Here is a 15,067-nt window from a genome sequence, read left to right as displayed (position 1 = left end):
CGGGGCCGTGCATGGGCTAAGCCTGGGGAGCCTGGGGGACCTGCTGAGGGACGGGAGCCAGGCAGGACCTGCCCCAGGACCTTGGCACCGCCGACGGCCTTCGTCCTCCCTCAGCAGAAAGCCACGTATGAGCCTCCTACTGCGCGATGGAGCCCGCGCTGTGCGGCAGCCCCACGTGTCGCAAGGCTCTGGGGTCCCCTTTCCGCCCAAAGCCAGCCTGGCCAAATGTCACAGCTGGGGCAGCCCCTCCAGATGCTCCCACAGCAAGAGCAAGGAGGCCAAGAGAGTCAGGGCAGACCTCTCATCTAGAACAGCTCTGGTCAAGCCACGGGCCTCCTTCTCATTGCCCACCATGGCCCCCCCACTTCTCCTCTAAGGTCTAGGGCAGCCACTGGTCAAAGGGAAAGAGGAACGTGCTTCGGAGTCAGAAGGCCCTGGCTTTGTTAGTAACTGGCTGTATGACCTTAAACAAATCACATCTCTGAGCCTTCGTTTTCTCACCTGTAAAATGGAGACAACAGCGCCTACCAGGGATGTTATTCATTTATTCAACAGGTATTTATTGAGCTCTTACTATGTGCCTGGCCCTATATTAGGCGCTGAGGGTACGGCAGTGAACGAAACAGGTCAAATCCCTGCCCTCAGAGAGCTTACTTTCAAGAGGAGAAGTACCGACAATAAATAACAACCCCAAATAAGTACAATGTAGGGTGTGTTTGATGGTGATCTATGGAGAAAAGGAAGCAGGCAAGGTGGACCGGAGGGAGGGGTAGGTGGGACTGTTCTTAACGGGGCGGTTTCAGAAGAACACGGCCTCATTGGGAAGATGGCGAATGAGCCACGTGGCCATTGCAGGGACGGGCCCCCGGCAGCGGAGGAGCAGAGCAAAGGTTGAGGTAGGGCTGAAGGTCACGTGTGTGCAGGGCCTGCTGTGGTCCAGGCGCCGCCTCTTCTCCCCACCGGGGCTCAGGCCCCTCGAGGACAGGCGTCGTGGCCCTGCTCACTGGGAACCCCAGGGCCTGACGCGTGCTGGAAGAATTGGTCAGTGGCCACATCCTTTACTAGAGAAAACCGAGCCCCAGGGAGGAAGAGTGCCTGAGCCGAGCTCCTTCCCCAAGTTAAGGGCACGAGCCGGATTGGGGCCCCGTCTGCCGACGTCCCCCGGGCCCTTTTCACGACACCCTGAGCCTGTTGGCCGTCCCCTCCTCCCTGGGCCCGGCCTGGCCATCATCACTGGGGTGGCCGTGGGCTGCCCGGCGCTGCTGAGCCAAGCCGCACCCCCCTTTTAGGGCCTCCCTCTCAGGTGGGAAGTGAACCTGGGCTGCTGTGCCAGGTCCAAGGGACCCGCACCTGCTCCCGCCGTCCGCGTGACCGACCTGGGCTTCCTTCTGGGTGAGACGCGGGCGCTGGGAAGCCGGCCAAGCCAGTTGTCCTTTTTGTTTGCTTGTTTTGTTTCTGGCAGCAGAATTCTTTTTGCAAACAGCTTTGTCCAGGGAACCCCAGTGTGGGGAGCAGAGCGTGCAGACCAGCTCTAGTTGAGGGGACGGGGGAAGCCCGGCCTCCAGGAGGCCCCTGAGCCCTCTCGGATCTGAGGGAACACTGGCCGAGCTGCTCTCTTGGCCACGTGCCCCTCCTCTCTGTGGGCCGGTGGGGCTCAGCGGGCTGAGCTCTCCGCAGCTGGTCAGCCTGGCTGGTAGCCAGGCCCACTGCCGCCAGGCCCGTCCTCCAGTGCTGGCTGCGGCCCGGCCCCCGACTCCCTTCTCGGTGGCTGCGCGCTGCAGGCCGCCGCCTCCCCACACCTGAGACCCCACCGGCCTGCCCCTGGCCCCCTATGGCTCCCCTCACCTGGCTTTGGGGGGCCTTCCTTCTCTCTCTCTCTTCACAGACTTTTTTTTTTAATACATTTTATTTTATTTATTTATTTTTGCCTGCGTTGGGTCTTCACTGCTGTGTGCGGGCTTTCTCTGGTTGCGGAGAGCGAGGGCTACTCTGTCGCGGTGCGTGGGCTTCTCATTGCGGTGGCTTCTCTTGTTGCGGAGCACGGGCTCTAGGCGCGCAGGCTTCAGTAGTTGTGGCGCACGGGCTTAGTTGCTCCGCGGCATGTGGGATCTTCCCGAACCGGGGCTCGAACCCGTGTCCCCTGCATCAGCAGGCTGCTTCTTAACCAGTGAGCCACCAGGGAAGTCCCCTTCACGAAGTATTTGAGGAAGGGTCAGTGTGCTGGGGCGCCCCAGAACACCCCAGGTTCCATGATTCTCTAGGACGACTCACAGGGCCTGGCCGAGTCGTAGTCATGGCTATTTTCGCAAAAGGATATGGAGCTTGATTAGCAAAGGGAAAGGGCATGAGGGCCACCTCTGGAGGAAACCAGGCTCAGGCCTCCGAGGGTCCCTCCCAGTGGAATCACACGCGCTTACGTCTTCAGCAGTTGTGACAACATGTGTGAAGTGCTGTCAACCAGGGAAGCTCGTTAGAGACCCAACGCTCAAAAGCTTTTACTGGGGGCTTGTCATGGAGTCATCCTCTGCCTGGCATGTACCCAAATCCAGACTCCCAGAAGGAAAGCAGGGGTTCAGCATAAACCACCTGTCTGTACAAACAGTCAGGGAGTGGTGGGAACCTTCCTGAAATCCAAGTTTCCAGATGCGAGCCCAGGTCCAGCCTTGCAAGCAGGCCTTTGTCTCAGGCCCGATGTGTTCATTCTTCTCTGCCTCATTAGAATGAAGGGGAGGAGGGAGGCTGTAGGCCGGGGGGCGGGGGGACAGGTGCAGGCCATGTCAGGGAGGGCCTTCTACGGCTGGACTTGATGGTGGGGGTGACGGAGCCACGGACGGGGGATAAGCCGGAGATGGGCGACAAGGTCCAGCCTCTGCTTAAGAAAGATCCTTCTGGAAACTTTATGGTGTCTGGAGGGGAGGGGGGACAGCTAGGGGAAACTGCAGAAATCACCCAGAGTCCAGTTCTGGAACTGGGGTTCACTGGAGAGGACAACAGCATGAGAGGCCGCAGGGGGGTAGAGGGACCGTTGGGCGGGAGGGGAGGTGGCATTGCGCTGAGGGGTCCCGGGGGTGGGGCAGCAGAAGGCGGTGCGGGGCCCAAGGAGCCTGTGCTGGGAGGGGGGCTGGTGGTTAGGGGTGGGGGGGCATGAGATGGGGGCCGGGACCCAGCTCTGGAGGGTCTGGGGTGGGCGCTGGGCGCTAGGGAGAGGCCGGAAGAGGAAGGCAGAGAAACTGCCTGAATTACGAATAGCCTCAGCCTCGTCGGCCCCTAGAGCAAAGCTGCTGAGAATTAAACACGGGAGGATGGAGTACCTGAGAAGTAGGGGTTAGGACAGGGAGATGCAGGAGAAAACAGGAGCATTTGAAGCACGTCAGACAATAAGCAGAACAGGCATCAGCTCAGGCCCCACCCCTCCCAACACCCCCAACCCCTCCCAACACCCCCCACACCTCCCAACACCCCCCACACCTCCCAACCCCAGCCCCTCCCAACACCCCCCACCCCTCCCAACACCCCCAACCCCTCCCAACACCCCCCACACCTCCCAACCCCCACTCCTCCCAACACCCCCCACCCCTCCCAACACCCCCCACACCTCCCAACACCCCCCACACCTCCCAACACCCCCCACCCCTCCCAACACCCCCCACACCTCCCAACCCCAACACCTCCCAACACCCCCAACCCCTCCCAACACCCCCCACTCCTCCCAACACCCCCCACACCTCCCAACCCCCACTCCTCCCAACACCCCCAACCCCTCCCAACACCCCCCACTCCTCCCAACACCCCCCACACCTCCCAACCCCCACTCCTCCCAACACCCCCAACCCCTCCCAACACCCCCCACTCCTCCCAACACCCCCCACACCTCCCAACCCCAGCCCCTCCCAACACCCCCAACCCCTCCCAACACCCCCCACCCCTCCCAACACCCCCCACCCCTCCCAACCCCCACTCCTCACAACACCCCCAACCCCTCCCAACACCCCCCACCCCTCCCAACCCCCACTCCTCACAACACCCCCAACCCCTCCCAACACCCCCCACCCCTCCCAACCCCAACCCCTCCCAACACCCCCCAACACCTCCCAACACCCCCAACCCCTCCCAACACCCCCAACCCCTCCCAACCCCAACCCCTCCCAACACCCCCAACCCCTCCCAACGCCCCCAACCCCTCCCAAAACCCCCAACACCTCCCAACACCCCCAAACCCTCCCAACCCCAACCCCTCCCAACACCCCTCACCCCCCCCCAAGACTGAGCTGTCCATGTGCTGCAGGCACCGCGCTGGGCATGGAGTCACGTAGCTCACGCCCAGCCGCGTCCTGGGGGCTGGAAAGTTTCGGGGAGGGTGATTGGAGCAAAGACTTGGGGGCAGCTACGGCCAGTGGGGAGGGCTGAGCCCAGGGTGGGCTCTGGAAGGGACCCCAGAGGTAGTTCATTCAGCCCCTGGGTGGGCAGGCTGAGGCTCGCCCCAGGTCACATCACTCCCTGTCTACCATCTGTGTTTTCCACGCCCTCAGGTGTGTGCACGTGTGCGTGCGCGCGCCCCAGATGCTAAAGGCAAGTCCCATCTTGGACCAGTGGGGTGAAGGGGCAGCCCCAGGCCACCCCTCCCTGGACCCGCCCTCCCCTCCCACCCTTCGGAATCAAGGAGTCAACATTCCTGAGCCCACAGCTCCGGAGCCCCAGGCCGGACTGCCCGAGCATTGCCCTGTGGAGTCTCTGAGCACCTGCAGGCCATGCCGGTTATGATGCCCAGGGGCACAGACTGGGGACCCTGGGAGGTGTTAGTGGAGGCCAGCCCATAGGCCCGAGCCAGGCAGGAGAGCACATTTAATCTCTGCAGCCCTGCCTCCCTCCAGCTGTGTGCCACCAAAGCCAGCCACCCAGAATCCCCTGCACCTGGAGGGCTTTGGCTCTCGGGAAGTAGAGACCTCCAGGAAACGGGCGGTGGGGGCCATGCTGGGCACAGAAGGTGGACTGAATGAACTGGGGTCCCCAGACTGAAATGCCCTCAGCCATGACCCAGGGCCCGCCAGCCCTGCACCCTCTCTGGGGACCACACTGAGTGCCTCGTGATGGGACACGCCTCCCCAGGCAGGCTGCAGTGCTGATGGCTGGGTGCTGAGTGCCCCTCTGAGGTCTGTCCTACCTGGGCGAGGCATGCCAGCCACACCAACAATAACACCGTGACCAGGGCTGGCCACCTCGTGAGGACTCATGCAGCCCCTTCTCCCCAGGCCTTGGAGAACAGGGAAGGGCGGTAATGACCCCCCCATGCCCCGCCCCGCCCCACCCCGTCATGCAGGTGGGAAAGCTAAGACTGGGCTGGGGTGGAGGGAGCTGGGCGAATGATGGAGGTTTAATTGGGATTGGGGAGGGGCTGGGGTTGTGCTGGGGCGTCTCAGGTTAGCCTGGGGGACAAGGGTGAAGGATCCAGTGACAGGGCTGGGATGGGGCAGAGGCTGTCCCCATGCAGTGGGTCTAATCTATCTGGCAACGTCCCCACGAGCTGAGTGCTCTCCCGGCTGTCCCCTCTGTCCTCCCGCCCTTCAGGTCACTATCTCTGGCAGCCTCTGTGACTGCCCAGATCTGGGTGAGGAGTCCCAGCAGACCTTACACGCAGCAGGCAGGATGTCAGGGCCCACCACACTTACAGGGCCCACAGAGATGTTTTAATTATTTTTATCCATCAGAAGGGGGGAAAGTGGATATAATCCAGCCTGGATTACATTCTTCTTTATAGCAGCACAATCACAAAATAGAATTTTAAATCCTTTTTTGGAAGAAGGGGCCCACAGAAGTCATACTGAGGTCCTGGTCACGGGGGACCCTTAGAGGCCTGTGTGCCTCCCGGGGCCTTGCTGTGTGGTGATGATCTGCTCACTTGCCGGCCTCCTCCAGAAGGGCCACGTCTTACTGTCAGAGCAGGCACACAGTAGGCAATGGGTGAATCAATACATGCTTGTAAATTAAAAAGTGGTTTACATTAACTGAGCACTTGCCCTGTGCCGGGCACTGTGATCAGCTCCTGAGAAACAGACGTGCCCATTTTACAGATAAGGACATGGAGGCTGAGAAAGGCTAAACGACTGGCACGAGTTGTTCACCAGGAAAGCCCAGGTGTCAAGCCTGCACCACTGGCCAGCAATGTCCCCACGGGAGGTGGAGCAGCTGGTGGATGTGCCATTTCCAGGAGGCACAACCTCACAGATATCAGGCAAGTCCCCCGATGTCAGCCTATGAGTTCTGACACACGGGCCAGTGCCCTTGAAGGCCCCAGTGCCGCCCTGCCCTTCCTCCAGGGGCGTGATGAGTGATAATAGTAGCCCACACTCACTGTGTGCCAGGCACCAGCCCGTCTAACCCTCGTGGTACCCCTGGGGGCTGTAGGTGACTATTACTCCCGTTCCAGAACACCGCCTGAGAAGTGGGCGGAGAGAGGGATGCGGGAGCCATTCCTTCCACCTTGGGAACTTGGAGGCAGGGAAGCAAGCCTTCATGAGGCAAGAGACCTTTAAGCGCATCCATGAACGATTAGGATTTCATTAGGTAGAGAAACAGGGCAAGGGCATTCCAAGCCGGGGCACAGCCTGAGCAAAGGTGTGGGAGTGGGAGGGGCCCTGGGGCGCCGTTGGGGAGGGATCTGCTCCTGCAAGTGAGGCCGCAGGGAGTACTGGACTGCTGGCTTTCCGAGGCTGTACGAGGGAGTGGATGTTTGAAGACTGGGGAGCTGCCGTCGGGCGGGCACTTGGTGCACGTTTATCGAGCATTTATGAGGAGCCAGGCATTGTAATAGGCATGGGGGAACAGAGATGACGAAGGCACAGTCACCCACTAGAACCTGCCTGGGAGAGTCCATCTCGGCCGGGGATCCGCATCTGTCCCTGGCACCCCGGCTGGCCCCGGCGTCTTTCCCTCCTCGACTGGACTTCTTCCTCCATAAAACAGGCCTAACTGCACTTGCCACCTGGTGACGGAGCTCTGTGAGCTCCCTGGGTGAAAGATTCTGTAAATACAGAGCCCTGTCGCCAGACCGGGCCGGGTGGAGCAGGGAGGCCGCGTCAGATTCCCAGGAGACAGAGAAAGAGCCTCTGGGGGGCCGAGGGGGCACCAGGATCCTCTGAGGTTACCACCTCTTGGTGGCTGTCAAACGTGTTCCTGCAGCCGGGAAGTCTGACATGAAAGTCCCCCCGCCCCCCGCCCCCACCAAGGCTACTCTGCCTGTGATGGTTAAATGACCGACGCCAACCGGCTGGCTGGTGAGGACGGCAGAGAGGAAGAGATGGAGGGGCCTTGGCTGCAGGGAGGTGGCTGGAGGCGTTACCCTCACCCGTGTGTGCATCTGACACAAGCGTATTGAGCACCTACTAGGATCAGTCCTGGTGCAAGTGACGGGAGTCCTGGGGGAGGCAGACAGGGGCACGGCTCATTCCGCCACTACGTGGTGGGGGAACGGGGAAGCCCGGTCTCTGGAAGCACGGAGAAGCTACCTGACTTGACTCTGAGTCCAGGACAAACCCATCTCCCTTTGTTTGTCAAAGACCGCGGCGGCAAAAGCCCTTCGTGCTGAAGCAGCGCTGCTCCTCACCTGACCTCACACCCGAGGAAACAGAGGCCAGGGAGCCTCGCTGGCTTGTCCCAGGTCACACAGCCAGTTGTGTAACAGACAGGACAGTTATTTTGCATTTTACGAACGAGAGGTGAAGTAGCTCACAGAGCAGGACACAGAGCAAGCAAGCGGCGCACCTGGCCTAGACCCGGGGCTGCAGATCGCGGGTCCCCCTCGCTTTTCGGCCGATGCAGGACTTGCCATGGCTGCTGCTCCTCTGGGCTGGAGAGGAAGAGGGTCCCAGGGCCCTGGAGCACTCAGGTTGGCCTCTGACAGGCAGGGGCTGGGGCGGGAGCCAGTTTGGGCTCCTCTCACTGAGCTGTTCCTCGGCATCTCCAGCACAGAGCCAACCTCTCCATTAAGCAGAGCAGGAGGGCTTCCCTGGTGGTGCAGTGTTGAGAGTCCACCTGCCGATGCAGGGGACACGGGTTCGTGCCGCGGAGCGGCTGGGTCCGTGAGCCATGGCCGCTGAGCCGGAGCCTGTGCTCCGCAACGGGAGAGGCCACAACAGTCAGAGGCCCGTGTACCGCCAAAAAAAAAAAAGTAGTAAGCAGAGCAGGAAAAAAAAAAAAAAAAGCAGAGCAGGCTCGGCGCCCAGGACACGGGATGCTTCAGGGGTCCACGGAAATGTTTTCATTTCATTTCTTTTAAAACCGGAAGAAAAATTAAGCAAAATAATAATGAATACTTACTCATGAATCAAGTCTAGATTAGTCGTCTTTCTACCCACGTGGTTGTAAAATATAATTTTTAAAAAATTTTTATTTTTTATTTTATTTATTTATTTTTTAACATCTTTATTGGAGTATAACTGTTTTACAATACTGTGTTAGTTTCTCCTTTACAACAAAGTGAATCAGTTATACTATATATACATATGTTCCCATATCTCTTCCCTCTTGCGTCACCCTCCCTCCCACCCTAAAATATAATTAAAAATTTTTTTTTTTATGAAGGAAGGGGCCACCGAGGCAAAAGTGCCTGGCAACAGAGAAAGCCATCATGTGGCCCCACAGCAGTGGCTGCACTGTCAGCCACCCAGAGCCTGTTCCAGGTGGGGCAAAGCTGGTCACCTCTGCCCTGCCACTGTTTACGAAACGATGATGGAAGAAAGGCGGAGCAAGAACAGAGCAGTGAAAAGAGAGGAGGGGCACTGGGAGAAGACTAACAAATGAATGGTGGCCGGACAGAGAGACGAGTCTGAAAGGGCAGAGCGTGGCTGAGGGAGAAGATGGCAGAAAGGTGAGGGGCAGCGGAGATGGGGAGACAGAGCTGTGTGTGATCGCCCAAGTCCGACGGGTCCCATCGGTGAGGATGGTCAGGACAGAGGGAGCGCCCTCACACAGTCCTGGGAGCCTTGAACAACGAGACCAGGAATTTCCCAGGGGCCCTAATTACGTTCCCGTGGCTGCCGTAACAAATTACCACAGATTTGGTGACTTAAAACCACAGAGATTTATTCTCCCATAGTTGAGAAGACCAGAAGTCCAAAACCAAAATCACTGGACGAAAGTCAAGGTGTCGGCAGGGCCTTGCTCCCTCTGGAGACTCTAGGAGACACTCCGTCCCTGGCTTCTCCCAGCTTCCGGTGGCCGCCAGCATTCCTTGCCTTGCGGCCGCACACTCCAGTTTCTGCCTCTGTGGCCACGCTGCCCCCTCCTCTTCTCCTCTGCCTCTCTCTCAAAAGGACACTGGTGATTACATTTAGAGCCCACTCTGATAATCCAGGATAATCTCCCCATCTCAAAATCCTTCCTTTAATCGCATCTGCAAAGACTTTCCATGTACGGTAACATTCACAGGTTCTAAGAATTAGGACCTAATATCTTTGGGGCCCATTATTTACCTACTACAGGCCCACAGAGGCAACACAGTTTAGTAGAGGGCTGCCTCTAGCCAGCCTGTGGCCATGGCCCTTGCCTGAGACCAGTAGAAGGCACATGGCCTCTTGCTTTACAAACCAGCACATCCTGGGAAGGGGGTCCTTCTGCCGGGATCCTTGGAAAGGAGTGAAGCAGGCTCTGCAACGGAGGTGGCGGGATATGGAGACTCCACTGGAACTGGCTAGGACAGAACTGAGGCATTAAGCACCTTGGGGTGGAGAAGGTGTCAAGAGAAGGCCCCTCCCCTACCTGGAGGCTGACTCTAAATCTGATTTCAATTCTCACTTCACTCATCCCACATTCAGCAGATACTCAGACATGAGCCAGCCCTTGTCTTCAGGGAGCTCGAAGCCTAACCCCAGAGGCAAGCACTGTTGTCTGCAATAGATAGTAACTGCAGGTGAGGCCCCTCTTTTCCAGGTGGGGCAGTGGGGACCCAGGGATGGGGGGGGTCATCTTTGTATGGAGTCGACTTAGCACAAGGGCTTCACATTTCCTCGATCCCCTACCCCCAGCGTCTTCCTGTCCTGATTTCATCATTTCTAGTCTCTTCCTCTTGACACTTTAAAAGTGAAATAACAGTTTCATCTTCCCTTAGAAGAGCTTGCCAGGAAGTGACTCCTCCCAAGCTGGGCACTTTCTGCATCTGTAGAGTTGGCCAGTGGGGAGCCAGGGCACAGGACCCTTGAAGTCAGGCAGCATGTTATTCATTCAGTATCTATCAGGTACTCTTTCCACACTCAGATTTGAGTAAAGCAGGGGAATAGGTAACCAGCCTTGCCTTCTCAGCACCAACTGGGGCAAGCATCCTCCTTAAAATGAAGAAAACCTTCTCCCATGAAATTTGGGGGCCTCTGAGGGCAGATTGGTAAGTGGCAGAGCTTCCTGCCAAGTCTGGAATCCCAAAATCAATCCCAAAATGGAAAAAAAGGGGGGGGGCTTGGATATGGAGAGAAGCTTCTAATCTCAGTGTTGCCTCTTTCAAGCTGTGTGACTAAGCAACTCACTTAAAAACTCTATGAACCTGTTTCCTGATCTGTAAAAAAAAAAAAAAGTGTAGAAATGCCTAAGAGAACAATTACGCAAGAGATTCCAACAATCGTTCGGGGGAGGTCCTCTAAGGGCTAACTACACGCTACGCCTCCAGGTGGGTCTTAGGCCAGGGGTCGTCAATCTCCCCTGCTCCCCACTTCCTCGTGCCATCTTCAATACCTTTAAGGTCCTGGCACCCCGGCCCTGTCGAGTCAGCTTGCCGAGAGCTGGGACCCAGAAGGCCGCGGGTGGGGTGAGGCGCACGAAGCAGTACCAGGACAGGGCTCAGGTGTTTTGAGCAACCAGACCGGGAGTCAAGTGCGAAGTCAGGCCAGGTCGAGCCCCCGCTTGCCGGCTCCATCCGAGTCCTCCAGCTCCCAGGGGTTACCCACTCACCCGCGCCTCCCACGCGCGGATTCTTGTTTGGCCTTGCCCCGCCCGCTTGGCCCACGCGGCGGGCGGGGCGAGCCGGGGCCTTTGTGTTCAAACCGCCCAATGGACAGTGGCAGTGGGAGGTGACGCGGGCGGGGTCTGACCAATAGGCTGCGGTCTGTCAGCGTTGACTGACAGGCGCACACATAACACACTCGGCCACGCGCGCGCCGCCTGGCCCCACTTGCGCAGCGCGGTTCTGCGCGGGCCGCATTGTCCGCCGGTCCGCCGTCCGCAGTTCCCTGCGCGCCCCGGGTCCCCGCGCCGACCTCACCTCCCCGGATTCCGACGCGGTAAGGGGGTGCGCCCGGGAGGCGCGGCTGGCCGCGAACGTCCCCGGCCCCGCACGGAGCAGCGGCGGCAGCAGGTAACAGCCGGCCTAGGGCCTCTGGCGGGCGGACGCGCGGGGCGAGGGTGGTGGGCCGGCCTCACTCCCCTCCCCGCGGGTCCCGGGCCCGGCCTGACCCCGGGGTCATCGTCGGACTGCACCGGCCAGAGCCGAGCTGACCAGGCCTGGCCCTTCCTCTTCGGGCCAAGCTGGGCCAGACTCCAGCCCCGCCCGGCGCACGCCCCTGGACCGGTCGAGAAGGGCCAGCGCTGTGCCAAGGCCGCCGTGACTCATCTGCGCCGCCCGGCCCCCGCCCCCGGGACTGGCCGCTCCACTGGTCAGTCTGGAAGGGCGGATGTCTCCGGGCGGGACTTCCCCGGGCCGAACCTCCCGGGTAGGCGAGGAGCGGAGACCCGGCTGTCCCAAAGCGGCCCAGGCCAGTGCCCGTGTTTTCGTGCCAGTCAGGCAGTTTCCAGGGACAGGTAGTTCTCTGCTTCTGCCGCCGCCTGTCATAACTCTGGGAATAGGAGGGAGGCCCATTTTGTTCAGTTCTAAAGAAAAGAAAAGAAAGAAAGAAACCAAACAAATAGGAGGCGGAGGGAGTGTGACTTAGAGCAGAGAGGCAGGGAAGGCGCATGGTTGGTAAAAAAACAACAACAACAATAAAAAACACCTCCCTTAGGTTTAGCCAGTAGGGAATGAAGGGAGCAAAGAGTTAGCACCTGGAGCGTTTTGCAGGTCCCACGAGGGAATGTAGTATGAAAACGGACCGCGGAGGATGCCCAAGATCTAGATTAAGTCTGACGACTGGATGGATACTGCCATATAAGTTTGTGATGGGGGTGGGGAAGGGTGGAGCTGAGAAAGGATGTGGTTCCTCTCAGAAGTGGGAAGGGATGTTTTATTTGAGGGTGTCTTAAGGGGGTGGGGAGGCGGGGGTGTTTATTCTGATCTGCAAAAGATTGGAGCTCTGAGAGGCTCACCTCTTGTTTTGTTTTGGAGGACAGGGCCTCGACCTTTTCATCTTGTGAAACCCAGATTCAATGATAAACTGTTTCAACAGCAGAACCCTATGAGAAAGACTAAAAGGCACCCGTGGAAGGGTGCTGACTGCTGATGGTTTTCAGCAACCCCCCCCAACACACCCCCACACACCCACCCACCCCCCACACACACACCCTCCATCTAAATATTTATATTCCTGCCCGCAGTAGCTTGAGTTCTGTATAAACACTTTGCTTTGTTCCTGCCCCAGGGCGAAAGCTTCATCAGCTTCTGCAGGTCAGGGTTAAGAGGAGGAGCCTGTGTGAGCATCTATAGCTTTCAGGTGGGGAGGGCAGTAGCGGGGGTGGAATTACCTTATAAGGAATGGAATATAGAAAAGGATCCAGGCCAACTTCCTGCTGTGGCTACTACCAATCGGTCCCTTTACCACCATCGGCTAAAACCAGGGAAAGATGCCAGGTGGACATCCTACCTGTGAAGACACCAGTAAGACCCAAGAAATGAGGCTGCTTGTTTTTCAGAAGAGGACTTTGTAGAATTCTTCAACTGGACTAACCAGACTTCCTGGTTGCTGTAGTCTGAGTTGGGATGTGTCAGAGCCTATGTCTGCCACACAGCCCAGAGAACTAGTAATTTAAGTATCAACCAGGAATACTGGAAGTGATAAGTCACAAGTACTAGGACCAAAGTAGAACAGTGACTTTGTAATAGAGGCTGGAAAGGCACCACGTTCAGAGCGCTCACACAGGTCATCTGATACTTTGAATTGGGGTTTCTAGAACTGAAAGGTTTATGACTCCTCCTTGTGTTGTGGAATGCCGCCTTTTGCCATGTCTATTCACCTGGGCCTCCTCTGAGTCTTCCTCATCAACTCCAGAGCCTTGGTTGCCCACCCCACGCAGTGACCGGTCTGGCTGGTGGGCACTGAGGGTAAAATCCCGCACTGCCGCTCCCCCTGCCTGTTTTGTTAGTTTGTTAACAAGTGTAACAGCCCTGCAGCCTGTTCTGAACATACTGGAGGCTGTAAAAGACTCTAGTTGGGAACACAACAACATATTCCTGAAACAACTTGAAAACTTCCTGGTGGAGTGGAAGGACCCAGGCCCTGCAACCTGTGAGAGCTGAGCTCAAACTCTGCCACTGTCACTTACAGGCTGGGTGGCTCAGTTCAGTGTCCCAGGTTCCCCCCTGTACGATGGGGGTAACGATGCCTTCCTGGATTATAATGGGTGTGTGAGGAGCCGGGTACCTAGGAGGCATTTAACCAAGTATTTTATCATATCAAGATGCACTGATGTTGCAGCCCAGTAATCACTAATGGGATACGGCATCCGGGCACCATCAGGATGTGGGCAGGGGTTACCGGGGAAAAGTTTTCTGGAGTCAAAGTTTGATTGCGGCTCTGAATCAGTGAATACAGCTATGAAGAAAGGAAAGCACGTCCCATCTAAGGGAGACAAGCTAGAACAAGAACAGGCACAGCTCTAGGGACAGGGCAGCACGGTAAGATGGCTGCGCTGGAGAGCAGATGCAGGGCAGCAGTGATGAAAGGCGTTCATTTAGCACCTGTGGCCTACCTGTCAGGTGCCACAGGCTCTGTCTCATGTCAAAGGTTGCAGAAGGCCCAATTCTAGCTCTCACGGACCTCAGCATCCAATAAACTGAGAATTAGGAAATCCTGTGGAAGGTGCCATGAAAGAGGCTGCCCAAGGCAGAGGGCAGCCCAAGGCAGAGGGCAGCGGGGTGGGCGGGGCCGGGATAATTAATAAATGCCCCATGTCACCCACATCTCAGGCTGTTTCAGTTGAATCCCGGCGGGGTGGGTGGAATTGGCTGGGAGGCAGTGCCTTGTTTCTCTTCCCCTGGAGAGGGGCTGAGAACAGCCCCACGCTTCACACGGCGTCCTTTCTCTCCCAAGACTCTTCAGGGAAGGGTCCCCCGCCCACCTCATCATGTCTCGAAGAAGCCAGCGCCTAACACGCTACTCCCAGGGTGACGATGACGGCAGCAGTGGAGGTAGCTCGGTGATGGGGAGTCAGAGCGCCCTGTTTAAAGACAGCCCTCTCAGGTAGGGGGTCGCCACCTCCAGCCCCACCCCCCTCCGTGGGATGGCACTGGCCTGCAGAGCAGACGTGTCGGGCGGTTCACCGCGCAGCCTCTTCGTCTTGTGCCTTCTGTGGGCAGAGATCAGATACCCGTGTCTGGTCTAAGGGGACATTCACACCTCTGGGGGTGCCAGGGCCCAGTGCTGTTTCTTCTCTCCATACCGTAAGCTGGGCTGCTGCCCTTACGTTCAGAGAACAGGAAGTGGGGAGAGGCAGCTTCAAGAATAAGCCAGGCCGGAAACCCCAAAACCGAGAGCTGGGCTCACAGGAACCCATTGTGCTATGGGTGGCTCTGCCAGTCTGGCCATCCTCCCCAGACCCACACCCACATGTGCCACTGTGTGTAGGGCCTCCTCGGGGCCAGCGAAGCAGCTGAGGAGACGAACAAGTCCGGGGGGCACCAGGACGTGAGCTACGGCAGGCGCGTGCCTCGCCCTGCCCCCTTGCAGACGTGAGGCCCAGATGACAGCCCCCGAGGCTTTGACTAGCTCTAGAAGGACAGGTTGGGTTTGTCTGGGTTTTCAGTGGGTTGTAGAAATTACTAATCCGTGAGGAAGCAGGAAAAAACACTTTGGCTTTGAAGTTAGAGACCTGGATTTGAATCCTGATTCCATCGCTTACTGATGATCTCGCCTAACTGCTTGTGAGATTTAGAGATAAT

General features: G+C 58.0%; 1 protein-coding gene across 4 annotated transcripts in view; it reads left to right on the top strand.

The window, feature by feature from the left end:
* The window catches only part of SUN2 (Sad1 and UNC84 domain containing 2), a 53,272-nt gene that overhangs the window by 23,581 nt on the left and 14,624 nt on the right, over nucleotides 1-15,067 (top strand). For 2 of the 4 annotated variants that reach the window (XM_067010220.1, XM_059081846.2), the window contains exons 1-2: nucleotides 11,074-11,335; nucleotides 14,220-14,369. In XM_067010220.1, the coding sequence (XP_066866321.1) occupies nucleotides 14,254-14,369 (116 nt within the window). In that variant the 5' untranslated portion in view covers nucleotides 11,074-11,335; nucleotides 14,220-14,253. Of the gene's footprint in view, nucleotides 1-6,068; nucleotides 6,230-11,073; nucleotides 11,336-11,434; nucleotides 11,779-14,219; nucleotides 14,370-15,067 lie in introns of those variants that run through there. The other 2 variants (XM_067010218.1, XM_067010221.1) reach the window with 2 other exon arrangements.

This window comes from Kogia breviceps, chromosome 12, assembly GCF_026419965.1.
Source record: "Kogia breviceps isolate mKogBre1 chromosome 12, mKogBre1 haplotype 1, whole genome shotgun sequence".
NCBI lineage: Eukaryota > Metazoa > Chordata > Mammalia > Artiodactyla > Physeteridae > Kogia > Kogia breviceps.
Note: the sequence above shows the minus strand (reverse complement) of the source record. Positions and strands in the feature narration are given on the sequence as shown.